At 46.7% G+C, this 26,590-nt stretch overlaps 7 protein-coding genes across 7 annotated transcripts; 3 read left to right on the top strand and 4 right to left on the bottom strand.

Moving 5' to 3' along the window:
- Window positions 1–1,125: 1,125 nt before the first annotated feature.
- Window positions 1,126–3,074, top strand: EPUS_03095 (uncharacterized protein; the record flags this gene model as incomplete). The annotated part of the gene is made up of 9 exons (XM_007802845.1): window positions 1,126–1,308; window positions 1,361–1,468; window positions 1,529–1,618; window positions 1,688–1,866; window positions 1,918–2,032; window positions 2,080–2,294; window positions 2,356–2,388; window positions 2,452–2,488; window positions 2,541–3,074. The coding sequence occupies 9 exons, from the start codon at window positions 1,126–1,128 to the stop codon at window positions 3,072–3,074; spliced, it is 1,494 nt and encodes a 497-aa protein (XP_007801036.1).
- A 798-nt stretch (window positions 3,075–3,872) lies between these two features.
- Window positions 3,873–6,549, bottom strand: EPUS_03094 (uncharacterized protein; the record flags this gene model as incomplete). The annotated part of the gene is made up of 2 exons (XM_007802844.1): window positions 3,873–6,403; window positions 6,456–6,549. 2 exons carry the CDS (start codon window positions 6,547–6,549, stop codon window positions 3,873–3,875), a joined length of 2,625 nt encoding a protein of 874 aa, XP_007801035.1.
- A 1,310-nt stretch (window positions 6,550–7,859) lies between these two features.
- On the bottom strand, window positions 7,860–10,315 carry EPUS_03093 (uncharacterized protein; the record flags this gene model as incomplete). The annotated part of the gene is made up of 2 exons (XM_007802843.1): window positions 7,860–10,237; window positions 10,297–10,315. The coding sequence occupies 2 exons, from the start codon at window positions 10,313–10,315 to the stop codon at window positions 7,860–7,862; spliced, it is 2,397 nt and encodes a 798-aa protein (XP_007801034.1).
- A 3,974-nt stretch (window positions 10,316–14,289) lies between these two features.
- On the top strand, window positions 14,290–14,520 carry EPUS_03092 (uncharacterized protein; the record flags this gene model as incomplete). Its single annotated transcript, XM_007802842.1, has 1 exon — window positions 14,290–14,520. The coding sequence occupies one exon, from the start codon at window positions 14,290–14,292 to the stop codon at window positions 14,518–14,520; it is 231 nt and encodes a 76-aa protein (XP_007801033.1).
- A 370-nt stretch (window positions 14,521–14,890) lies between these two features.
- Window positions 14,891–17,084, bottom strand: EPUS_03091 (uncharacterized protein; the record flags this gene model as incomplete). Its single annotated transcript, XM_007802841.1, has 5 exons — window positions 14,891–15,223; window positions 15,364–16,206; window positions 16,266–16,288; window positions 16,444–16,819; window positions 16,872–17,084. The coding sequence occupies 5 exons, from the start codon at window positions 17,082–17,084 to the stop codon at window positions 14,891–14,893; spliced, it is 1,788 nt and encodes a 595-aa protein (XP_007801032.1).
- Window positions 17,085–19,785: 2,701 nt separating this feature from the next.
- EPUS_03090 (uncharacterized protein) lies at window positions 19,786–20,735 on the top strand (the record flags this gene model as incomplete). The annotated part of the gene is made up of 3 exons (XM_007802840.1): window positions 19,786–19,814; window positions 19,883–20,137; window positions 20,228–20,735. 3 exons carry the CDS (start codon window positions 19,786–19,788, stop codon window positions 20,733–20,735), a joined length of 792 nt encoding a protein of 263 aa, XP_007801031.1.
- A 3,627-nt stretch (window positions 20,736–24,362) lies between these two features.
- Window positions 24,363–24,995, bottom strand: EPUS_03089 (uncharacterized protein; the record flags this gene model as incomplete). The annotated part of the gene is made up of 1 exon (XM_007802839.1): window positions 24,363–24,995. One exon carries the CDS (start codon window positions 24,993–24,995, stop codon window positions 24,363–24,365), a length of 633 nt encoding a protein of 210 aa, XP_007801030.1.
- Between the last annotated feature and the right edge of the window lie 1,595 nt (window positions 24,996–26,590).

The raw sequence follows: 26,590 nt of genomic DNA, 5'->3' as shown, positions 1-26,590 counted from the left end.
GGATAAAGCATTCCCCTTATTGTCCTTGATTTACCATCGGCATGCATGGAATGGTTGGAACGACGTTCGAATGCTTCTAGCGGGCGCAGATCCCACAAGGCTAGTAAGGTTGATCGTCACTGTGCATTAGCTTTAGTCCATTTTATATAGCAAAACCAAGGGTGAGCCGACAAATCTGTTACACATGGAGGTGCGAACTACTATAGTCTACCCCGTACCTGTCAGTTCTTTTCCCCTCTCCTGGCCCCGGCCGGGTCTGGGGAAAGGAAATTCTCCAGAGTCCTTACCAAAAAAGCCGAGAAACCGTTGCTGCACCCCAGCCCTAAGCCCCCTCCGGGACTTTGAAACTCTGGGGAAAGCCACCAAAAATTTGGTGCTTGATGACTTGCCTTTCCAATTCCCCACATCCCGGATAGACAGATGCGAGTTTGAATTGCAGCTACTCGAAGAGGCATTTGTTTTGCATGTAATTCACCTAATCTGGCGTCATCAACTATCAGAATAGGCACCGAATGTCTCAGGGATTCTGCCTCTGAACTGGGAACGTTGGGGCCGCACAAATCAGATCACGCGAGTGATTCCACAAGTACAGTTGAAGCCGCCCTGCAACGGCATGACAGCGATTACCTTAGTGCAAAAACCTTCCGGGGTTGACATGCATTTTTCCATGCCAAAACTGGAGAGTGGCGTTCTTACGGATCCGTAACAAATTCTCAGACAGATGTCTAGGAATCTGCAGATGTACACCCTCATCAGATATCCTGTGGTGTGGATAGGCAAAACTCAGCAGGTCCAATGTCTTCATTTGTGGTGATTGCGTGTGGTGGAAAGGGTAGTCGTGTGGATACCAAGGACCTTCAAAAAGCCATCTCACTGCCCCCTTGCTTGGGTGCAGGCGCGAAGTGACCTTGATGTACGGTACCGACGGCTGCAGAGTCGGATGAGTAGTGATGATAGTCAGTGACGTTAAAATTGGGTAAGACGATGAAGTAGCTGAAGAGCCAACGTCTGGGTGAAACGCGTGGTTGTTGATAACGAGTGCTGGCTGCGCTGCGTTACATAGGTGCCTCTCCTTGAAAGTGTCATCGCAGTCGCCAGCTCACAGACATCGACCGCACCGTCGACATGTATAAAATATACTTGTACGAGCATGATGTCGTCCATGATGAACTAGCTCTTCCGCGGCCTAAATCCTATATCAACGAGAAACACCACACCTCGGAGAAACTTCTGGTTCGCAAAATAGACATGAGGTTGTTGCCAATACTGGGTGCATTATACGCCATATCGCTCGTGGACAGAGTCAATGTAAGATGGCTTCCCCCCGAGGAAGGATTTGCCGCGCTGAAACCTCCCCAAGGTCGCGAACGCGCGAGTTGCCGGCATGGAGGAAGATTTGCGTCTGGACGTGGGGTCGCGATACACCACTGCTTTGCTCGTCTTCTTTATAGCACACATCTTTTTCGGGGTATGCCTGCATGTGCCTTATATTCCTCCCTTAACCACATAGCTGACATATTGACATCAGTTACCCTCGAATATTCTTCTCTGCAAAGTCGGAACAGCAAATTGGCTAGCCTTCATTGCTTTCGCTTGGGGTACCGTCATGCTGGGTCAGGTATGGATACTTCATACTGGAGGGTCTTCGCACCCCAAGTCATCTGGGTACTGATGTGTACCTTACCAGGGTTTCGTCACCAGTTACCAGGCACTTGCAGTATGTCGCGCGATACTTGGGTTCTGTGGAGCAGGTAGAACATCTCCGTCTTTTGATCAGCTAGGCAGTTCTGAGATTTGTGAAGGCCTTTTTCCAGGCTGTGTATATCTAGTTTCTTGCTGGTATGTGAGGTATGAAGTACAAAAACGGTATGCAGAGGAGAATTGGCGTAGATAACAAACAGGCTGACACTCACTTAGTCTAGCTGCATTCTACCTGTTCTCCGTGAATGTTGGTGGAATTTCGAATGTCCTGGCATTCGGCCTTATGAAGATGGAAGGCATTGGTGGTATGAGAGGTTGGCAATGGATATTTGTGAGCCACAACAGGCGTACATGCGAAACAAACCTAACCAGAGATAGATTATTGAGGGCTTCGCCATTCAGGTCATTGCCATTGCCGCATGGTTCATCATCATCGACTTCCCCGACAAAGCTCACAAGAAAGGTTTTCTGACCAAGAATGACGCCGACTTCATCGAAAGACGGATACAGGAAGATCGAGGAGATGCCGTACCTGATGCTCTGACATGGAGAGTTTTTGGAAAGCACCTCCTCGACCTAAAGCTATGGGCGTTGTAGGTGCACCCAGTCTGCGTGGGAATAGCGGGCCTTCGATCAATCGCTGACAATATCTAGTGCGCTCATGTTTATGTCGACAGTTACGCCAGCGTAAGCTTTCTATTCCCCAAACCTAAAAATTCTTTCATGATTTCATGACTAACCTTGATCTAGATATGCTTTTGCATATTTCACACCCATCATCGTCAGGGTAAGTTGAAGTCTCAGCATTGGGTTTGCGGCAGGGCTGACCAACGTCATAGAGCATGGGTTACTCTGCAGGTGTTGCAAACCTTCTCTCGGCGCCTCCAGTATTTGTCGCAGTCTTCAGTGCGTTCTCCTTTGCATGGCTGGGTGATAGATACCGGACGCGTGCGCCTGTGATTGCAGCACAAGCAATCATCTGCTTCGCGGGGCTTATGATAACCGCATACCACAAGCACAATACCATTCGATATCTTGGAATCTTCCTTGGAAGCGCTGGATGCCAGGGCAATATCCCAGCGGTCCTGGCATACCAGTCGAACAACATCCGCTGCCAGTCCAAGAGATCAGTTGGCACCGCACTGCAAATGGGCTTTGGCGCCATCGGTGGCATCATAGCTTCATCAGCTTTCCGGGAGGTAGATGCTCCGAGGTACTTGAATGGCCTTTGGGCGACTGCCGGCTTACAGCTCCTGGTTCTAGTGCTCCTTGGTGGGACGACTTTCGCTTTCACACGAGCGAACAGGAAATTGGCCCGAGGAACGTTGCAGCAGCCGATTGAAGGCCTCGAGGGATTCAAATACACCATTTAAAGATCTGCTTCAGCATCATAGAGCGAGCTCAAAAGTCTTTTGGATGGGTGGTTTTGTTGGGTAGAGTCACACGCCGCGTTTCTCGTTGCATTTGAGCGAAGCTGGCATACACTGAGATTTGAAAGGCTCGCTTTTAGGCGTTCAAAAGAAGGACATTGTATAGCATAGTTGTATCTGAGGAGCAAGCGCAGGCGCCGTAAGAGTGCTGAGTGCACGTCAAGTCCAAGGTCCTTAGTGATCGTAACCTCACCTCTAAGCAACTAATATCATTTCAGAATCGACCGTACCTAGAAACTAGAACAGACAGTTTCCCTTGTTGATACAATGTGCACGATTGATTTTCCTTCAGGGGGTAGCAGCAAGATGAAAGATAGAGTCCACGAACTAAGTGGGCGTACTGATCACTGGGGCGGTGAGGCGGACTAGTTAGTGCCTTGGCAGTACATTGAATCGACGATTTCATCATGGTGCGGAGTACGGAGTACGTACGTAGTAGTACCACTTTGTGTGAAGTGGATGGCTGTCATGCAGAGTGCGGCAAGTGATGGTCCAATGGGCAGAGATGGACTCTTTACCCTAATTTGCTTCTCTAGATGTTTGTGTGTTCCATAAGGTCTAGATTCATAGAGCAATGGGGAAGGGTGAGGGCTACAGCAGTACGTAAATCATAGGTCGTGTTCTCTATTCCTTTATGGTTGAACCGTGCCGTATGAGTAACGACAGTGATTCTCACGTTACCATGCAACCATCGATCATCCCTGGCTATTCTTTGTGTCTGCCTTGACCACCTCAAACGCTCTATTCTTGTCTTCGCCCGGCCCCTAAGCTTGAACCCATGCTAGACACTGTACTAAGATTGCTCGCAAGGCTGGCGCCACTACCAGCACCAACTGTCGCCATGAGACTCCTGCTGAGAACGCTAGGTGGTCTGCAAAGTGTGGCGCCACGCTCGGCTTCACTTCCCCCGTCTACGTGCATGTAAGAATCTTTGTCCTCAGGTGAGTCGTGTACTCTTGATGAGTTACAGGACTCTAGTTCACCATCGTACTCGTCTGAGAAGCATTGTTGACCTGAAGTATCTGTAGAAAGTCGCTTTAGGAAGGAAGGTCGAGCAGAAGGAGCTTCTTCAAACACCTCAATCTCGCTAGCATCCTGCTCGCTTGAAAGTAATTCGTCACTCTCAATACCACCAGAGCTTCCGGATGATAATGAAATGATGACGTACGATGGTGGAGGAAGTTTGGACGCCGGTAGGTCGATACGTGTAGCGGGCAGGAGTTCTTCTTCAATAGTTGGCTCTAACCCACCCCTGCAAAGGTTCGCTGGCAAATGTGCAGTTGTGTGGGATGGTTTTGATTGACGTCTGCGTTGAACTTGAAAAACAAAATGATCGTCCGGAACGACGCCACCTATACCACAGGCCGATAACTCTAACAAGTCGCTTTGCATGTGAACAACTTCAGACAATGGTGCTAGGTCAAGTGAAGGCAGACTGTCGTCATCTAGTCGGCCCTCAAAAGCGTCCTCGGCATGGGCCATACTGCGCCTCTGATAGTCTTTCTCCAAATGACTGTTCGTTCCGGATACTCCCAGAATCTGCCCTGACGCCGGGAAATTTGATGTCGCCTTCCTCTGATACGCTTCCCTGTCTCCGCTCAGGTCGCAATAGAATGAGGGATTTCTATAATAGATGATAGGGCCACCTTCATCGGTTCTTCCCGAGTACTTTTGGCTGACTCTATGTCTCCCAGCGCTCAAATATCGTCCTGTTGACTCATCAAGGCCCTTTGCCGACGGAGTAACGTTTGAATCATCAGAAAGCCTATTGTCCTCTTGAGTCATACAACGATCCTTGAGATAGACTGGCTTGTAGTCAAAAGAGGCTTCCTGTCTTGACTCGTCTGTCAAATCAGGTAGCTGTGTACCACGAGCAGTAAAATTTGGAAAGTGATGCTTCCCACGTGGTAAGCTACTCTTTGCCCCATTGGCCTGGTCACCCGAAGAGCCCGTGGACGGGAGGTTATTAGAGTTCTCGCTTGCCGCCATATCAGTAATTGAGCACTTGACAAGCCGAGGTGAGCTTCCGGTGGTCACCTCTGCGCTACTGTCGCTGTCTTCGAATGACTCTATACCCGAACAAGCTCCTCTCCACCTCACCTTCCGGCCGTCTTTACTTAATTCGAATTTTGTACTCAACAGAGCAATCGACTTTCGGACAAATGCCGGAGTCACGTTTACCGTATGAAGTTGAGCCATATTGATGAGAAGGTTCAGATATACCCAACCATCATAATCATGGTCCGAATCATGCTGACGTGTTGGAGTTGGCAGCCCTAGGTGACGGATATAGTCTATGTTCTCCTTGGCAACCTGAGCGCGTTGAATGTCAAGATCGAGGGGCCTCGTAGGGCGTTGGTCGGGCGAGCGGTTATCTGAAGCTGATCTTTCATCAGAGGATTTCTCCGACTCGGATCTCGAACCAAGAGGTGGCGGACACGAGCTGCTCGACTTTGGTTGTTTGGGAAGCATCTTCGCCCCGATTGGGAGGATATGAGCTTCCCTGGCTCCCTCCGGCCGGACGTACCTTTTGAGCAGTTCAGAGCAATGTCTATCTGCGTTGGCTGCAGACTCCGAAATCATTTGCTGTTGCAATGGCTGACTATGCTCGCCAGGGGTTGCATGCTTGCCAGTGAACAGCTGCTCGAGCATCTTCACGACCAGCCGCATCTTCGACTTCTCACTCATTATTGGTGGATGTTTTGGTAACAAACTATCAGGAATATCTTGTAGATATGATTTGACAGTTTTGTCCTTGCTTCCACGAATCTGTTGCATCTCTGCTTGCGTTTTGTCTGCCTGTCCCACTGAAGTGAGACCAGAATTTGACATGGAAGCGTAAGCTGAGTCAGTGTGCGGGTAGGACGCAGCTTTCTTAGCTGAGCACCCTGGAACATCGGAAGAGGCCTTTTCATACGCGGATTCGTCCCGAGGCATTTTAGAAGATGCAAAGGATACATCGGTGATGGTAGCTGCGAACCTCTGCAAGATGGCCTGAAGTTCGCGCTTTTTCTCCAGCGCAAGGCCGCACGTCCGAACCTCAAAAAGCTTGTCGTGATCGAGTTGTGGATCGTACTGCTGACGACGCTCTCTCAACATCTGTCTCAATCTTTTGTTTTCGATAGTTAGGTCATCGATCACACTGCGTAGATCCTCGTTCTCGCTGTCCTCTTTTGCGAGCTGGGTTTGGACGTTTCCGAACAGTGGCGCGGTATTCATCTGAGCAGACGTATGACCGCTGTCATGCCGATTCAGGTAGAAAGGTGGTTCACCTGTACTATGTCAATTGAAGCAATTTCCATTCAAGACTTCGGATGTGCTCACGTTCAACGTCAGAGTTGCTTTGGATACTGGGCTTGACATTTTGATTGACAGTATCAAACCACTTTGACGCGCTCGTCTGACGACTCTCAGACATGGGTGGGGGGTGATTCAGGCGTCGTCTTTTCGTCCCACAATGTAGGGGAATAGACCGGTTCGGAGAATATCTCGAGATATCTTTACTTGGGAGTGCTGAATCATGATGAGTACTGCTAGAGTTTTCTGCCCCCTGCGGCAGTTGCTGTGCGGAAATGGTCATGGTGCGTCAAGCTTCCATTTCCACTCACTATGTCCCGTAGGGACTTCAAGATATTCCGAGGCATGCGACAAACATGATGTGGAAAAGGGTGCCTCCACTTCGACGCATACAATGTCGTACTAGGTCCCCGGAAAATACAGCCGGCTCAGTCGTCAAATGCTGGCTAATCGACCTGCTTCTACTATGATGGAGCGTGGAGTGCAAGGGAAGGGAGTAGTAATCATGCACAGCATCGTCCGATGAGACATCAGACAGAAATTGATGGCAAGGTATTGATCGTGATCTCCTTTGGAGCTCCATTACTTCTAGACCGTGGCCAGAACGACTCTTAGAATCCATGGTTGGTGAAGATAGAGCTCGATCTGGAGGACGTTTTTACACGATCTTCGGGAGACTTTGACATCGGGCCAATCGAGGCGATCGGTCGCTCGGAGATTTTTTTCCCTCATCGGTCTCTTGGCGAGAATCCTACAGATCGTGAAGTCATGGCCCAAGCTCGTATCGTGCCTGAGAGTATCCAATGTTATCAGAGACAACTTGTCGTTTGACTTTTGACGCAGCCGAGGGTCTTGGTTTAAAACATGCAGTCCACACTTAAACTGCCACGTGCTTCGGACTAGTACGTAGTACGTAGTAAGCAGCCCCATCGGGTCGTCCTGCCATGGAACAGAAGGGCTGTCTAGATCAGACATTGCTACTAGAATCTGGGAGCGCTGGTGTTAAGGCCTTTTCTGCTGGGAGTCGGTTGGTACCAGACATAGCGAGTATTGCGTGATAGAGTACGTAGAGCTTATCATCCATTCCACCCGCGTGAGGTCTACCCTCGGGCGGACGAATGTTCTCCCGTGGTAGCTTGAACTGCTCGATTACATTCCCAAACTCAGGACACCAACAGCCAATTGTGAAAGCAGCGTAACTATGCCACGCCATTAATAAGGGTAGGGTATCCGCGATTCGTATCCGCAATCGAAAATGAAGTCAAGTGGTGTGAGTATCCATAACCATGAAGTCCTTTATCGCCTGACAGCTCTTTCCTTTCAACTTGTCTCCACATTTGCCAGTCCACTACCTGAGAAGCCATGACCGCAGCTCGAGCCCAACGAATGTCCTCGCACAAGCAAAAACAGACGGAAAGTTGCTCTCATCCCTCAATACGGACTATTCACGATCTCGCTCTTCCTTAGCCCAGAAACCCTTGCTCCAGCACTCCTCCGCGGCGTACTTAGAGCTCCTGGGCCAGCAATACTCTCTCGTGTTGGCTTCTTGAAAGTCTGCTTCGCCACCATGTTCACCTCGTTCGGCAACGCCACTATCACGTTCTTATCGCTGCCGTACTTGAAATTATCGGCCTTGACCTCTTCGGCGTAACGCTTGATGGTATACGGATCTTTTCGTCCCGCTAGGACTTTCTTCAGATTCCATGTTATGATGAAGGGTCCAGTGGCGGTGATGATGCTCGTTTCGCTCGCATCAAGGCCGGTATTGAATTTGGCAGGCGTGAAGGAGATGGGAGTTTTGGTCTCATGCTGAAATTGAGCTACATGGCTCGGTTGGAGGCCAAGACGTCGTGGTTGAGGTTTTGATTCCTTGGCAAAGCTCTTCTCGAAGCCGAGTTTGCCTTCGTTCTTGCCATCCTTTTGAAGCGCATCGATTAACAGAAGGTAGGTGCGGCATGTAGCGAGGATCCAGCGGCCGTCAGCACTGGTATCTACGCCTATAATAGGTTCGCCGAGAGCAGGAATATGGGTTTTAGCATTGATGCCAAGCCTATCAAACAGCCGGATGTCACCTTTGTTGGAGGCCACAGCAATGTAGCCCTTTTCGGTTGTGGCGGCTGCGGAGAAGTCGTTTTTGGAGGCGTATTGTTTGAGATCAGTTTCCACAAGCTTGTTGCCGGTGACACGTGGGTCGATCCGGTACAGGGCATTGCGCGAAAGTCCGAGGAATGGTTGAGCGGCGGACATCTGCGCGAATTTGGTTTCAGGAGCAAAGGTATTGACTGGTATGTCGTCGTGTATTTTCCACTCATCGACGACTTTCCCATATTCTAAATCCATGCGATAAAGTGAGTTTGGGTTGGCTTCATCCTGTAAGACCATGTTTGAGTCCTCTGCGTGTAGCATGACTTTCTTGGGGCTGAACAATCTGCCTTTTGGGGTTTCAACCTTCGAGATATTTGTTGAGAACTCCAGATTATTGTTGGGTGTATGTTTGAAGACGCCAATCTTGGAGCCTCTGACGACGAACGACCTATCGTGCTTATACCCAACAGCAAGTTGGGAATTCACATTTCCGTCATCAGGATGCACGTCCACATCGTCTTCCGATTCGTCAGTGTCGTAGTTTTCACTCCTCTGGCCATCGTCCTCATCTTCAACAGCCTCTTCCTCCTGCTCATCTTCTTCGTCCTCATGGTGAGCCTCATCCATGGTCAGATCGTTGAATGCTTCCGTCACATAGTCTCTTTCTTGGTCCTTGATCTTGGTCCACTTCATCTCGTTCAGCTGCTCCCACAGTGCCTGCATTAAGCCTTCCTGGAATTTTTCGAGTCGTTCTTGGTCCTTAAAGCGCAACAACCAGGAGTATGCTGCGCCATCCAGGCCATAATGATTGAAGATAAATGAAAGATATTCGTAATTGAAGACTGGGTTGATGTCTGCAATCACCTCTTGTCCCAACCAGTCTCTCTTGCTCCCTCTTATTTGCAGCCAGTATTGCCATCGGCCGGTTTCCACAACAGCAGCTGTGACAGAGCTGTCTTGAAGAATGAATGTGCCGCTTTCGAAATCGAATAGGTGCAGCTCCGCATTCTCTTCTGCCAAGATTTCCCCTAACTGAGCAGGTCTAGAGGCAGGAGCCACGGTCGCCGCTGCTCCTCGAGGCGCTGAAACGTTTGCAACCTTCTTTTTCGACGATTTGACCTCCTTGGCCATGTGTGCAGCAGAGTCGGCAGACGTGGGACCGAAATTAGTGTCTTTGGTAGTAGGGCTAGCGTTCGGTATTGCGTCTTCCTCAGCAAATGAGAATTCCCTGAACTCCTCTTCTCTTGCAGACTGTGCGCTTTTGCGGTACTTGCGCTCGTATTGACATTCAATGGCTGCCAGTTCGAATGTTGCAACCTTATCTGCTGGCACCGAAGAATCGCACACAAATTCGTAGAGGTCACCAATGTCTCCACTAAGGTCTCTCCAAGCAAGTACCTTCTCGCCTTCCTCACGCACCTCAGACCGGAAATGAAGACTCTGGTCCAGGAGAAATATCTTCTCGTCCTTGTCACCGCTTAGTCTGTCAGCTGCGCTGTCCTCGTCGTCCTCGTCTGCCAACTCTTCTTCTCCCTCCTCGTAGGCTCTCTGAACCACAAGTTGATACTGAAAATCTTGACCTGTGCGTCGAATGCTGGCAGCAGCGTCTTTGAAGATGAGCTCCGAATAGCCTTTCGGTGATAGTGGTCTGACAACGTAGAGTTGGCCTTGTGAGATCTCGATTACGGCCTCCTTTGATGTGTCGCCGAAGAGATATTTGCTGACTTTGCACTATTAGCTATAGTGCAACCACACCGTTCTAGTACGATGCGAGAAGACCCACCATTCCGGAGCATAAACATTGTGATGATCCTTGTAATTCAGGTATCACTGATCTAAGACTGTGAGAGTATCGAGCTAGGTGTAGAGGAGACCTGGAAGGAAAAGATAATGTGTCGTCTCAGTGCATCCTGCAACAGCATGTCTTTGTACACAGTCAGCTGCGGCCTGGAAGTGAATAGCAAGCAGAGCTCAAGTACAGTGACGCAAGGCCAAGGAGGGCTTGGCGCGATACACCTTACTACTAGTACGGAATAAGGCTGAAAAATAAAGGGTCTTTAATCGTTATCTTACTAGCGGGGAAATCTATCCGACTCGTATCAACATACTTCTACGTAGTAGATGACGATTAACCTACTCCAAATAAAATGGCCGTAACACCCTCATTCAACATTTGGCACAGTGGGAAAGAGCTGCGTCTGGGCCAACAAAAAAAAACAAGATGTCGGTGCTGCTGCGATACATCATGTAAAATGCTTCACTGATTTTGTAAAGGACCTATCAGAATTGCCACGTTTTCTGTTACCTCACCCACGACCCCACTCAATGCTTAGGCGGAGGGATACGAGGTAGGCTGAATTGGTCAAGCCATAACACTAATCATTCCAAAGCTCGCGACTAAGCTTGCATCTCGATATCAAGGCGGCCCACAACTCTTGACTGTAAGTTACTTGTGATTGCTTTCCGGTGTGAATGGAGATTGGTGCTTCGTCGAAATTTTTGATCCTTATGTTGCTGCTTTCTTTCCTTCAGCTCCCTTTCCCCGTAGGCAAGTGGATGTCTTTAAGCGGTCGTTTGACCTCGCGCTATGGTTTGATCAATTAATACAGCTTGGCGCCTTACAACGCATCTTCTATCTGTCTTCGAAAACCAAATCTCAAGTATGACAGTCTACAAGCGATCACATTCTTGTATTGATACTGGTTTGAGACAATGAGAAAGGGACAAACCAACCGGAATGTCACCAAATTCAGTTGCCTCGTGGCAAGGCCAAAATTTCTTCTTGGAATATCAACTCCTCAATTTACATACACGCCACTTTATGGAGCTAACACAACTCGCCTCCTGATCCTACACCCTGCCTATGATTTCACCGCAGCTATCAAATGCGAGCTAGTACATGTGGATTCGCAATCACCGCCGCCAGGTCTTCAATATGAGGCCTTATCATACGCCTGGGGAACTACGACTGAGAACGGCCTATTAGCATTCAGCGACGCAGGCGAGCTTGTAAGGTCCGCGGCCCAAGTCCGATCTACAAGATCGTGACAACTAGTACGAGACTTGATGTGACTGAAAATCTTTAATCCGCATTGAGGCATTTACGATACGGTGATAAGATGAGAATTTTGTGGTTCGATGCAATCTGCATCACCCAGTCCGACGTGACCGAACGAAACGCTCAAGTCAGAAATATGCATTTTGTTTACAGCAGGGCAACAAGAGTATGCGTCTGGCTCGGACCGCAAACCGATGATAGTGATCAAGCCATGGTGTTTGTCGATAAAGTCTCGAATATTCTGGACCTCGAAAATCTTGTTAAGGACCCTGCTAGTTTTGATTCGTGGAATGTCCTCTTGTCACTGACCAGCAGGCCCTACTCAGTCGGAGATGGATAATTCAAGAGTTAGGGGTTGCAAGATCGGCAACCACAGTTTGCGGTACCAGATGCGTGCCATGGTCAAAGTTGGCCGACGCAGTGAAATTCTTTGAGAAGTACAGGAATGAGATATTCAAGCATTCCATCTCACGTACGGAATCTGAGACGATGTCCCTTAAATGGGCGCATCTCCATGCTGGAGCAGCTCAAAGCTTGGTATATGCCACAAACAGCCTGTTCACTTGGGATGCTAAAAGGAATATCCTGAACTATATGCTCAGCCTGAGGAATTACTTGCGATCTTGCCGGACTTCTATAGCTCGGATACCCGTGACATCCTGTACGCGTTAGATTCATTGGCAAAGGATACGTTGTATCACGCCAACGACTATAGTGATTCGTTGCCTATAGACTATTCAAAAGACTTCTCGGATGTTTGCCGAGATGTTGTCTATCTGACAATTTTCAACACTGGATCGTTAGATATTATTTGCAGACCTTGGGCCAAGATTTCTCCTCAAGACAATGTACCCGATGTGCCTACATGGGTGCAACTGCTCCGAGACCCGGCTAAGACAAACTTAGAGTCTGTCAATGGTCGCCAACAGGCGGAGAGCCTCATTGGGGCCGTTGGGAAACCACAATATCGGGCTGCAGGAAGTAAGAAGGCTCAGGAGATGAGAAAATTCTGTCGAGAAAGGTTAAGATGGCTCTCGCCTCCATATCTCATCGTTAGAGCATGGAAGTTGATATGGTAGCTGAACTCGGTGCTTGTGCAACACGTGGACTTGTGCCTATTTCACGGAAGGATATGTCGATCGAAGCTGAAATGGAAAATGAAACCTTGTGTCCAGAGGACTGCAAACCGATCTCGAAATTCTTTCCAGAATCATTTTGGCGTATATTGGTTGGAAATCGATGTCCTCAAGGTCATAGCCCTCCAACATGGTATCGCCAGGCTTGCGAACGGAGCCTCCAGCTTAGTCGCGAATCTCATATCGATATATCACAGCTAATCAACAACTGCAACAACTCTTGTGTGGTTGAGTTCCTGAAACAGGTAGAAGCTATAACTTGGAACAGGCGATGGGTAACGACGTTGGGTGATGCTTCAGTGGTAAGGACGGGCCTCGTATCTGAAAAGGCACAGGTTGAAGACAGAATATTCCTTCTTCATGACTGCTCGGTTGCTGTTCTCCTTAGCAAGCGTCAAGATCATTACATCTTTATTGGGGAATGCTATATCCATAACTGGATTGACGGTGAGTTCTTGCAAGAGCAAGGTGAAGTCGTCAGTATACAGCCAAGAAAGGGGTTTTGCCTATAACCCTCCTTACTATCACTAGGGCCTGTCGAACTTATTTCAATGAATACAAGGAGCATGATACGAACCCTACCAGCGCTATACCGCATCTGTGGAGACGTCGCCACGTGACTTTTCTTTCATGAGCTCGAGCGGCTTTCATCCTTCGTCTAGCTGCTATGTCATCGGAGTGCAAGCGTATCTTCAACACACTGAACATCTCATCACTCAATTAATGTCAGCGACAACATCATTGAAGCTATGAGGTGCTGCGGATCCTCGATGACATTGGCAGTGAGGCTTGGAAGCCAAATTTGGGCCATCATGTTTGTGGAGCACCAACTTGGGCTAATGTTCACAGACACGTTCCAGTCATAAACGATAGTCGCCTTTGATGGCACGAAAGGTGTCCAATATATCTCTGGTGTCTAACGTGACCTCCCTCATTCGGGTCCCTGCTAAGGTGTTCAATCCGCAACCCAAAGATTTGGAATAGATAGAAGAAAGCTCCCGGTAGAGGAAATTCACTATCAGAGGGCTGGAAAGGACTGAGGTTACCGTTTCCGTATGTACCAAGATATATACTTCCTTGCATAGCGCAGAGATAATTCCCAGTATTCCCATCATCTCTTCCTCGTCATTTTGCTGTACTACTACAATTTACCGCTTCTGTGCATTCTGCCAACAAGTGTGCTTCGCGCAGACTCACTTTAGCTATTACCTATCCAGGAACCGTACAATGCCACTGTGCAGAATCCAACATCCATGTTCCTAATGTTCCCTCTGTCCACTCATTCAAAACCTCTCGGTCTGTCAGAAAGAAAAAGGGCATCTGCAAATATACTGGGAACAAAGGCCTTTGATACACAATGGCTTTATTTCATTTGTTCCGAGGTTGCGCAATTTCCTACCATCTTACCACCCCTGGCGAACAATCAATAAAGCTACAAAGTGCTATTATATTCCCCTTTGTTATTATTCCTTTGTCTTGATTGCCTGCACTGCCTCCTCTGTTCTCCCTCCCGCCACACTCAAAAACATGTCAATTACCAACCCCCTCCATAGATCTCATCCACCTCTGCAACCCCTCAAAAATGTCCTCCAACACCAAGAACACCAAGCCACAAGAGACCACCACCACGACGAAGATGCCAACCACTGCCTCGACTAGCAAAGAAGGCGTGAGAGACATGCTGCTCGAGAAGTATCCCCCCCTCATCCCCGAATCTGGATCTGCTCTTGAGATCACCCCCGTCCCCTCGACAAGAGTGGGCCCCTTTCCGATGGGATCAGGATTACTTGGAGCTAGCAGATCCCTTTGCTGAAGAGTAAAGGGGAGTCAGCGTTTGAAAGGTGGTTCCAGGTCCGGCGAAGGCCGGGCAGAAGATAGAGTTAGTCTAATCCAGGTCGTTTGGTAGAACGTTAAGCTTCTTTTACAATTCTCAAAGCTTGTTCAACTCAGGAGCTGTCAGTAGTGGTATATCCCTGTCAAATTTCGTGCATTTCAGGTAGAGGTACTAAGGAATGGCTACAGTTGGTGTGGAGAGAAGCTCCCGTCTCCTAGCATAGGCAAACTCTCGGATGCAATACTGCCCTTTCCTCTTGAAACGATGGGTGGCGCACCGTTTGTCGTGAAACCCCTCCGGCTCCAATTAAGCCCTATTTCGTTTGGCAACCAACTTTTGCCCATTTTCATCACAATCCTTGATGCCATTCCCCGTCCTGTTGCTGGACGATGCCTTTCCTGTACACATCATCCGGGCCTGCCCAGTACGGAGCATAACCCCAGAAGTCGCATCTCGTGGCGTTGAGGGTATCTGATCGCATGCCGTAAAAGTCGTCGAGGAGGAAGAGTGGTTTTCCTTCGCCGAACGTCATGGCTTGTTTTTCATTACGCCAGGGATGAAAGCTCGGATCGGCCTTCAATATCGCTACGGACGGATCTCCATGTTTGACGAAGGATGTGATGTAGCGGCGCATTCGTGCTCCTTGAGCTTGGTTCACATTGAGCTTGTCTTGGGGGCCAAACTGGTAGGCGTAGACGGTCAGCGTTATCCACGGCCAGAAAAGTATCAACACGGCAAACAGCGATGCAGGGAGAAGTGCTGTCAAAAGGAGACATGGATATGATGATAATGGCATGCAGAGATGAGAGCGTAAACGCTTACAGTATAGTTGGTATCTCGGCCATGGAGACCTGGCCACAGGTTGAAGTGGTATTCAAAAGCACCAGGATATGCATTTCGAACGGCATATGCATTACAGTCAACGCCAAGGTCGCCTATCAGCCATGAAGCGTTCCCAACCTGTTGCTTCGCTGCTGCCTCTTTGTCAATAGGATAAAGCTCCATAGCGTAATCAAGTTCCGGTGTAGGGAACCCTGGATATGCTTCTCGGACATGTTTCCGGAGCGTATCTTGGGTCTGAAGCCAAGGCGGCGTAAAGAGCAACCCTTCGGCACGGTTATATGAGACCATAACATCCTTTGCAGACCAAAAATGACCATATTTCAGGAGCAAGGCAGGGGGCGCCGCCACAAAGCTGTCATCTTTCACAGCTCCATAGTTGAACCGGCCGTATGGGGACTCAAACGTAGTTTTCCTGTTGGCTCGGATCAAGTCTTCCGATCTCGCGTTTTGAAGTTCTTGAAAGTCTTTCACATTTGCTTCCCTGAGGAAGCTTTGGTAAGTGTCTTCCATCTGAGAGCGCTTCACATTCGGGAAGAATGGGGGACTCTGTAGGATAGCCCGCTTGAAGGCTGGGCTGGAAGAGCCAGGCGGACTCTCGTCCCCACCATATGAAACGAGGTGGTGCAAGATAGAACTCGCACCAGCAGACTGTCCCATTACAGTGACCTCTCCAGGATCACCGCCAAAACGGCCAATATTCTTTTGGACCCAGTCCAGAGCAACAACTTGATCAGAAAAACCGGCATTCTCAAAGCCGCCTGCGTCTTCGAAGCTCTTGCCCGCTAAGAAGCCAAAGGCGCCGAGTCGGTAATTGACCGAGACCTTGGAAGTAGAGTGTTAGACGGGCATGAGCGGGCCACAACTTTCTGCACTATACATACAAAAATAAAGTCCGACTCATTGTCTGCCGATCTTGATTCATGAAATAATCCTGCCGGGCTTCCAAAAAGATGTTTAGATCCAAAGATATATCCTCCGCCAAAAAAACCAGACTAGGACCGGAACTAAAGAACAGTTTAGTGGACTGAACAGTTCATACAGCACGGCTCTATAGCCTACCGGGTTGGATGTCATCGCCGCTTTCAAGTTTATTGTAGACTCGTTTCGGAACCATCACATCAAGAGTCAGACAGCTTTCGCTCATGTTCGGAACTGGAGGAAGCTCGTCGGACCAAGTGTAATTATTCTCTGCAGTGATCGGATGGCTCCATTTCTCGGCAAGCTCGTTGTTCCTTTCCAAGTAGTCTGCTAAAAATTCCTGTGCGAATGGGAGCCAACCGACTTGTTCCTGAGGACACACAACTGTGTTCTGGCCGTCGTTCTCTGGAAGTTCGCCATCAACCCCTTCGAGTGGTTCAGCTTTTTTGAAGCGAAGCTTTTTGACTGGCTGTTGAGCGTACGGGATGTTGCTAAAATTGTAAAAGTTTTGACCGTACTAGATATGATGAGTGGTTCAACCAGCATGTAATGATCTTATCAATTCTTACCCTGATGGGAGGCGATGCCTTGTGGCGCTCATAGTGCAGGTTCACAGTCGGAAGGTCTGCCACTTCGGGGATGGAAGTGGCTCCCGAATTCTCGTCAATTCCCACAGTATCACCATCACCAAGATGAATATCAAGGTCAACTTGCAGACGATTTGCGAGTCCAATAGAGATGAGAAGTACCAGGGCTAGCTCCGTGATTATTAGTTTCCCCATTTTCGACTTCTGTACGTAGCTGAAGGCCGGATTAGTCTTAGGGGAACGAAACAGAAGACCTTTTGGAACAAACACTGAGCTTCGAGCTCGAAGCTGGGGCCGCTGGTAGCAGTCTTATATAGGCTACTCTACTGGCGACTCAAGCTCAGAGCAGGCCACGATCGCTTCGAGCTTCCATCCGAACAGCTCGGACCCGCTCGTGGAAAAACTTGGGACTCGGATAAACATCGTTCCCCCGAAATTTATCTTGAGTAATTCGCCTGCCACAAGGAAGTGGAGTTCTGGAATTGCGTTGGCGCAGATCGATCGTCAGAAGACAGGCGGCGAAGACGTCATGTTTACAAGGGGCTCATGTCAAGATGTACGTACATTTATGTCTTATTATGCCTTCCTTGCTTCAAACGCACGGACGAGCTGTAGAGAGTCGCCCTGATTGCATAGAGTCTCTCGAAGGGTACGAATACTTTGCACTGCTCACCGAGAAGGACAAAATAAGGAATCTTTGGGTGCCTGAGCGTTGTACCTGGTTACAAATAGCTGAAGCAGCTGATAAGCTGCTTCAAGAGCTGCTATGCACGAAAGCATTTGCAGTATCGTCGCACATGACGAATGATCTTAACTAACGGCTACCCGAGTGGTAGGAGGAAAGGCTATCCTGACACTTCGGATTCGTACTGGCACAATGGCAAATACTCTTGCCGGGAAGGCATATTTGCGGCTTTTATGATTGGCTCTCGCCGTTGAGCAGCTCGGCTCTGCGGATCATATATCAGTAGTCTTTGGTGTAATTGTCTGCATGAGGGTGTCTGGCATCTTCAGGGAAGCTTGGACTTTGTACGGCAGTCAAAGTTGCAGAACCAATCATCAGCGACTGCCTGTGGTCTGCAGCCTGCCCGTACTTGCGCTGAAGAGGTTAGGGATCTTAGACGAAGACACATGTGGATGTGCTGAAACTGCAGGGCTTATGACAACGCAGCAATTTGAACAAATTCAGACATGCTCGATTCTTCCCGGTCAGGTATGTACTTAGTAAGTGTGCAGGTTACAACATACTTTTAGTCTGGATAAGACTCTAATTAGCGCCAGCTTTGGCAGGGATCGAGTCGATCGACCGATGGTTCAAGTGATGTGAAATAACAGCCAACAGATTCACAGGCCACATTGTTCTCTTGGTTTCTATCGGTGCCCATGTCGTATTTAGCGCTTCCCATTTCATACCGATTCTCTGTAACTAACTTTGTGTGTGATGACATTTCGTGTGGAAAGTCTCCCCAGCTGCAATGCAAGTACCTTACAGCCATATCCTGTCATTCGTATATACCCGTCTTAAGAAAGGGTAGCATGAAAAAACCATTCAAAGCCATTCAAAGCCGTAACTAGAGACGTAACTACTGCAGACCAGGGACCTTATTAGGGCAGCAGGACAACCACGATTTGACTATCGTACGCTATCATCTTCGACATAACTCATAGACGTCCTAACTAGATGGTTTCACTGCATGCTCTACTGGGGGATTAAGTGATCTGATAATGTAGGCCCCGCCTAAATCACTTCGATAGCCTGGTGTCAACCTGCTGTGCAGAGTGCGTCGAGAAGCAAGTTGATTGATAGCTACGGGGGTAGAGAGCGTAGATCTATGTACAATTGGCTGTACCGTACAGCGAAATTAGAAGCGAAATTGCGTCGGAAATTGACCAATTAGAAGCAGCAGAAACGCAGGGATTACACATATTAAACGCGGCCAATAAGCCCTCTCAGAAGGTCAACACCTGGCTACTTAAGTAGTAACGGCGCTTCCTAAAAAGCCCTAGGGTCCATAAACGTAGTGTTATTCCGTGCGACCTGTACTCTTGAAATTTCATACTGGACCGTAATGCCGCTACTAAGAAATAGGTGGAGGAGGTAAGATGCTGCTGGTGAGAAGCCTTACACGCCTAGCGAAATATTAGCCGCTAGAGAAAGAGCACAAGACCGGCTCAGATTGGCTTTGAGAGATGTGAATCGACGTGGGCATAACGATTGACCCTGATGTACATCACTGTTGCAGGTATCTGTGGCTTATGTCTGTTCAAGGCATGATACCGGTTCTGCAGCTGCTGGGTCACTGCTCATCTTGAGATGAATGCTAATGCAGTCATTCGAAAGAGCGTCGCCGCGCACGTAATGCTAGCATGTCGCGCCGTTGCCCAAAACAACTCCGTGGTCCGTAGTCGGAAATGGAACAGGACCAAATTCAGGGCTTGAGAGATTGAGAGATATATGTTTATGGTGCCCTGCTCTTTGAGCGGAAGGTCAGTCAAGTGACCCAAGTGTAATTGGACAGCTCGTGACTTACCAATCTCTGAATAGACGTGGTCCATGTGTTTCGTAATCAATACAGAATCATTGAGAGTATTCATCCTTGCATTGCCTCCTTTTGCCTTTATGAAAATCATAGTTTCAGCAGAGAGAAAGCCCTCCAACTCTTGCGATGAAGAGCGATCTTTGCTGACATCCATGAATCCATGCAAATACAACCTGCTGAACCTCGAACAATCCAAAGGAATCAAATTTCATGTTTCTAACCGCTGTCAAAGCCACAATCTTTCGGCAAACATAAAACGAATTCTACGGACAGAGATTAGGGTTGGGGAGCTTTCAACCACTCCCCTCCAGACTACTAACATTCTATCATCTCCAGCTTGCACTTGCGCTTACATAATGAGTGTCACAACCATCTTGATCGGAGCGTTAGTGTCACTTGCTCAAATGCAGCATTGGCGGTCACCCAAGTTCGGCTCACGCTAACCCTCGGCAGCATCCTCCTCTTCCTGAGCCTTGTCTCCTTCATTCCCCAATACCATCACATTCTGTGGAGAAGGGATTGCTCTGGAATCTCCCTCAGCTACGTCTTGTTCAACCTCATCGCCGCCACGGAGCAATGTGCCCTTGGCCTACATTACATTGTGGACAATGTCGAGGTATCAGACACTATCGTGGGTAGCACGCCAACGGTGGGTGATTGGCTCAACTTATGGCAACTCGGCGTTGTTTGGATATGCCACTCAGCACTGTAAGTTCACATCTTTAAAGGTCTTGTGACTGAACCGTCCTCAGCCCATACCTGAAGGACGGAACACTAACCATTTCTAACAACCTGAAGTTTCATCCTGTGTCTCTGCTACCCACCAGAGCGCCCCGGTCCGAAACGCACCGTTTTGGCTGTCTATATCTCCTTTCTGCTCATCTCCCTCGCTCCTGTTGTTTTCGAATCATTTCTCCCTGCCCCCGGCGACTCCTCGGAACACGACCGTCGGTGGTTCTCCGCGACCTTCTCTGGTGTGCACACCATGTTTATCAACCCGATTGTCACCGTCATCGGCTTCGCCTCGTTGTTTGAACAGGCACGAGAAACTCGCTCTCGGCCGTCGCTGGGAGCGCTGAGTATCATGGGGTTAGCCATCCAGGCTGTGGTTTTCGCTGTTGTGGCGCTTTATTGGCCACTGAGAATGACGATACCTCAGAGTTCTGGAATATGTCACCACTGCGGAGTTGCGTCACCTGGTATCAGCTGGTTGGTTGGGCAGCCGTCGATAACGCTGTGTTTGCGATTGTCCAAGCAGTGCTCCTGTGGATTGCGAGGCGTCAGAGAGGTGAAATTCAAGGAATGACACCGAACGGCGAGACTACGCTTCTGTTGCATGGCTGAGAATTGGTGGAAGAGCCTTTGGTGGTGTAGGTCTGTTACTTTAGTGACGGGAATATAGCTAGATAGTATAGCTGATGCGGCGGCGTCTGAGGTGTGCTTAAGGACTGGACTGGAGGTATTGAGAAATCGCATGTTAATTATGAAATCTGCTTACATGATACTAGATGTAACTTTTTTAAATAAGAAAAGGGGTAGAAGAATAGAAGAATAGAAGATTATTCTATACGCACTCTCTGTCTGTGTGCGTATTCTGACTTTCATGGGGTACAGCTTGGCAAGATTCTTGTTAGACGACCAAGGCCTAACACAAATGGGCGTAGAAAAGACGCAAAAAAGCAAAAAAACCAAGTTCTGGATGTGTAAAAGAGTGTGTAGATTCTATCTATGTGCATTTGGCGCCTTTTGTAGTACTAAGTACGTCAATTGCTCCTATCCTTGGCGTATGCCACCTGCACCGCAGGCGCACGGCAGGCGCACGACAATTCTGCAGCCTTAGCACCCTAAAGCACTGCTTATTTTACGCCGTAAACTCAAGGAGGCAGGAAAGCGGAACTTTATCTAATCAAAAAGATGATTCCTGCGGCCCACATTTTTAAGCTTATAGCACTTTGTAGCTAATTGATTAAGCTTGGTGGTAAGTTTATTAGATAGATACCTACGGCTAATACGGCCGTGGGTTGAGCATACGAGTGGCAGGCGCAGGTGCACTACTAGCCTGTGGCTAGCGCCGGGGAAATTGGCTGTACATGTACAGCCAACTTCCCAAAGCGGCCTAGCGCCATGCCGATGGGCTTCTCGATCTAGATTGTAGAACCTGGACACAGCAGTGGGAAGCGAATAGGCTCACGGCAGGGGGGGTTCAGCCAAGGGTGGCGCGTCAAGCTAGAACTACGTACTACTAGCAATGACCAACAGATGGACACCACTCAATCACATCACAGCGCTAGCAAGGACGTCGCTAGGAGGAAGGGCTTGCAAAAAAGGATTGTAGCACCAGCGAATGCTCTCAAATGCAACGGTGCTGGCTACTACTGCAGGATGTGCCACAGTGTAAAAAAGAACTCCTTATAACCTACTCGCACGCTTATTGCCCCTGATCAATAAGCTCACCCATGTACTTAAAAGGCAGCACCGCCAGATCTAGATAGACAAGAGGCAAGGACAGGACCATAACAGTTGAACAGTATCCTCCTGCAAGGCGGTACTTCAACAGATAAAAAGAGTTATATGAGGGCCTTTAGATCGTTAAGGAGACAGCGGTAATCTGTTGTACTGGCAGTGGCAAGCATCTTGTGTCTGTCTGAGAGCAGTGGGCAGTCTATAACTATGTGTTAGGCAGTCTGTCTTCTTTAACCGCACCTGCAGAATAGTAAGGGGATGTCTAGAATATTCTATTTAAAGAGGAAGTCTATAAAGTCTATTTTTTTAGTTTTTAACTATATAGTAAGAAAGCTTTATGCCTTAGCTAGGTCTTAATATATTCTTAATTTCTACTTACTAATTTTCTTACTTTATATAAGGCTTAAGGCTTACTAGAGTATTACTAAATAAGTACTTTATAATAATTACTAGTTCTTTAACTAAGACGCTTTAACTATTTAGTAATAAGACTAGCATTATTATTATACTTTTGTAAGCAGCATAACTGCTTCTTATAAGAGTTTTTCCTATAGTAAGAAGTGTTCTAAAGCTTAGTTTAGCTTTGTCTTTATATTAAGCTTAAGAAGGCGTTATTTATGCCAGCTATACTTTCTAGTACCTAGTATTATAATAGTGTAATAAGGGCGTCTCTGTTATAAGTCAAGCTTCTTAATAATCTAAAGATAGCTTTTGTAGATAAGTTACCTTATACTTATAATTATAAGTCTGTAATAAGAATCTATTTAAATATTATTAGATAATAATAAAAGAGGTAAGGAGTAAGTCTTTACTTTAAGAACTAGGATAGACATGACTTTATAAGCCTTAGCTATTATATATAAGTATTTATTCTAGATAAGTAAGAGTTTAGTAGTATTCGTCTTTATACTATATAGCTTATTAAAGAGATATTAGATAGCTACTATATATATTATTACTAGTTTTATTATAGTATTATAAATACGCCTTATATATAAGAAAAAAGCTCTTTAAATAAAAATTAATATAATTATAAATTATAAGCCTTAGCTATTATATATAAGTATTTATTCTAGATAAGTAAGAGTTTAGTAGTATTTAATTTTATGTCTTATAACTTATTTGTTATAGTACGTAAACGCACTAGGCACTAACAGGCCTTAGAGGCTACACAGACCCTATGTAAGGAGACCCTAGAACTAACCAAGCCTAAGGGGCTTGGCGAAAGGACACGCTTATGCAGAGATAACCTTGAGCAAGGTATTTATAAGGAGGGACTGATAAGTAACGCTTACAGGCGCTTATAAGTGAGCAGCTATAAGCATGAATCTCTTCGCCTATATAAGTACGCTTATTTCCCAGATAGTTTTATAGTCTTTGTAGTCAACTTATATTATTAGCTTATATCTAAGTTAAAGACATTCTAGTATTATTTATTACACTTTCTGTTCTACCTAATTAACCCTTTAAACCTCACTTTGACTATTACTTTTTAGAATACTAAGTATAATTAACTTCTTAGGATTAAGAGTTTATTATGTTATTGTGTTATAGTTACATCTAATAATCAAGAGATTATAATATAGAAGAAAGGTGCGCAGGCTACTTATATATGCAGGCTGCTTATGAATCATATTATAGTGAAAGTAGTTATACTAATCTAATATGCTTTAAGGGCGCTAAAAGGCATTTACTATATTTGTCAGGAGAGCTATGGTTGGGCCTAATATACAAGACGAAGCGTGAAGAAAAGGAAACGAAAGTGGGAACACAACGCTCTATATACATGTCCGTGCCCCTTATCTCGCTGAGGCCAGGTACAGACAACTGTGGGTACCTGTCGTCAGTGATAGCTAGAATAGCGGCGGGGAGCTGGGTCCGAGATGAGCTCTGTGAGCCATGGTCAGTGCCACAGGGAATATGGTCCTTGGCGTAGGTCGCGGGAGGATTCGTAACAATATTAACTATCTTAATAGGCTATGTTAGCCTTGCTATATAATGTATAACAGGCGTATAATAAAATATAATTTACTTTAACTTAAAGATTTTAGTTAAGAAGTCTTTATTAATTTATCTTAGAATTAAACTCACAACTTATTAAGTAAATCTAGCATAATATAATAACTAAATAATACAAAGTAAAGAGACTATATTATAGTTACACTAAAAAGGCATCAAGTTGCTAGATTTGCTAGCAACTTGTCTTTACTTACTATATCTATTATATCACTTGTCCGGAAGCCACTCTTATATCTAGCTGTCTTCGCAGCTATAATATTAACTAATTAATAAGCTTACAGAGTATAATTAGGATAAAAATAAACAAAATCTACTCAATTTTAGTGTGTTAATCATCTATCAATCACACTGAAAATAGTCTGCCAACCATTTCTCAACCACAATAATAATAGCGCCAGCGCTATATATATCCGGTTGTACTACTGTCACAACCACAGAGGTCGCTGTTGCGTTAATTGCGTTGTACAGTGACCCTTGATTGCGTTGTGACTGTTGTACAACGGTTTTGGTTGCGTACTGCACTTTGCGAACGCTGCACCTGGCGCTGCCTTTCATTTGCCTGTAAAGCACTCTTCATTTTTTCTTCTACAGCGTAGTACACCTTCCAGTACTTCTCATCCACTGCTCTTTCTACCTTGCCACCTTTTTGATTAGCCACATCTGCTAATTCGAGCTCGAACCCTTCCTCCTTATCGTCCATTTTATGGTCCCTTTTGTCGTTCATTGCTTGGAACAGCCCCCGCCGGCCCTCGGAGTAGGTGTAGTCGGGGTACATGTCCAAGTAGTTGATCGCGGTCTGCGATCCTGGCGTGGAATCCTTGACCACCGGTTTCACCTTGACGAGCTGGTACTGGGCGGCCCATACCATCTTTCCGGGTGTCTTGGAGCTGCAGGTGACGGCGTAGTTCTTGTCGAAGTTGAAAGAGCAACTGACAGGCAAGCCCATCATGGACCCCAGCTCTGAGGAGACACCCGCGCTGGCGGAAGGGTTGGTCTTGGTGACGGTCAACACCGTGACATCGTTCAGTTCGATAAGACCGGTCAGGCACCAGATCTTTGGTTCCGCTCTCAGTTTTATCTGCATCCAGAAGTGCTCAGAACGGGATACTGTAAGCCATAACCTCAGCTTTTCCTTGACATCAACGCTAGAAAGTATCTTCTCTTGAAAAAATCGTTGGGGACTAATATATAACTGTAGTCAGCTTAATTCATACCCTGTAGCAATAAAAGGTAAGTCGTTGGTATGTTACTCTTTTAATTCCAGTCTACAACCTTTGTCGGACTGGATGCACTTGCTCTCTTCGAATGCATATCCACCTCCTACATTGCCTAGCCCAGCAAACTCAGTGTTGCCCTTAAGACTCAAGCCCTTATTTTTACTAAATGTTCCGCTATAAAGCGACGTACTAACCCAGTTAGCAAGCTCGCTATTACTATAATTTTTTTATTAATATCTCTAGAAATAAAGTCTCAGGCATGGCTATTTTACCTTAGAGGAGGGATTCGGCAGTGGGGTACGTGGGTTGGCGAGGCATAGTTTTCGAGGACTAGATGGCCCAGCCCTAATTCTTCAGGCTTGTAGCCTCTCTCATATAGATAAAAGGTCCGTTTTTCTTTAGGCGGCATGCTGTATGGAGTTGTTGCTGTGATTAGATAGAGGTTGAGCTATACCACAATTTGTACTTTGAGACTAAGAGAGTACTTAGAATGTTTCTTGCGTGATAAATACAAAGCCAGCGTCTGCTTATCCAGCTATCTTCTATCTCATGCGCCGTCGATTAAATGTGCCTTTTTAGCGCCAAAATACCTTGGCACTACCAAAATTGAGTAGAAAGCAACAGCAAGCAGTTATTTGGGTTATTATTGACTATGATACTGCTCAAAGCAGGCTCCTTTAACGCAGAGATGTACGTTACATGCTATACAGCCTCTGTATGACCTTATTAAACGCGAAGGGGCGTTAGAATTGACGATTTCAGCCAAAATCAGCCTCCTTGTATTAATATTCTTTGATTTTGACTCCTGAGCACCTTTTCAACACTATACATAGAGTCCTCGCTTGGGAAATGCTTGCTAGTGATGATCCTGTGTATCTCGATTTAATAAAGGGAACTTGTACTCTCTCCTACTCCTAGTAGGCTTTAAATAGGGTGTTTTGAGTAAGGCATTAATAAGCGCTTTCTGAAAAGGGCGTTGTCCTCTTTTAGAAGTATCTGTTATATTGCCTCTTTTAGAAATATTTATAATATTCTTCTTCTAGATTAAATAATTATTAATTATATAGATATTAAGAATATAATATTATAAAGAACGTTAAACATAATATTTATATAATTAATAAGCTATAAAGTTCTTTTATAATTAATTACTTTAATTAATATTATTTATATAATAATTATAATTATTAATAATATAGGATATATACATTATGCTTGATTTACCGCTCACCTAAATCACGCCCTCTTTGCAAGCGAACTGCCTGCCCTCTGATAATAAGCAATCTTCCCAAATCCTGCAGCCCTCTACTCCTCTCTACTCCCCTCCTGCTTTCTCTAACGACAGAACACAAAAAGCTAGCCTTCTCAGCATGATCGAAAAACTCGAATCTTTGCCCTTCCTCCTCTCTCTGCCACCTGACAATCTATTACTCTCTCTCCTTACCCCTTTTCTCCTAGCTGT

This window comes from Endocarpon pusillum, assembly GCF_000464535.1.
Source record: "Endocarpon pusillum Z07020 unplaced genomic scaffold scaffold1818, whole genome shotgun sequence".
Taxonomy (NCBI): domain Eukaryota; kingdom Fungi; phylum Ascomycota; class Eurotiomycetes; order Verrucariales; family Verrucariaceae; genus Endocarpon; species Endocarpon pusillum.
The sequence above is the reverse complement of the archived record's forward strand: the minus strand, read 5'-3'. Positions and strand labels throughout refer to the sequence as shown.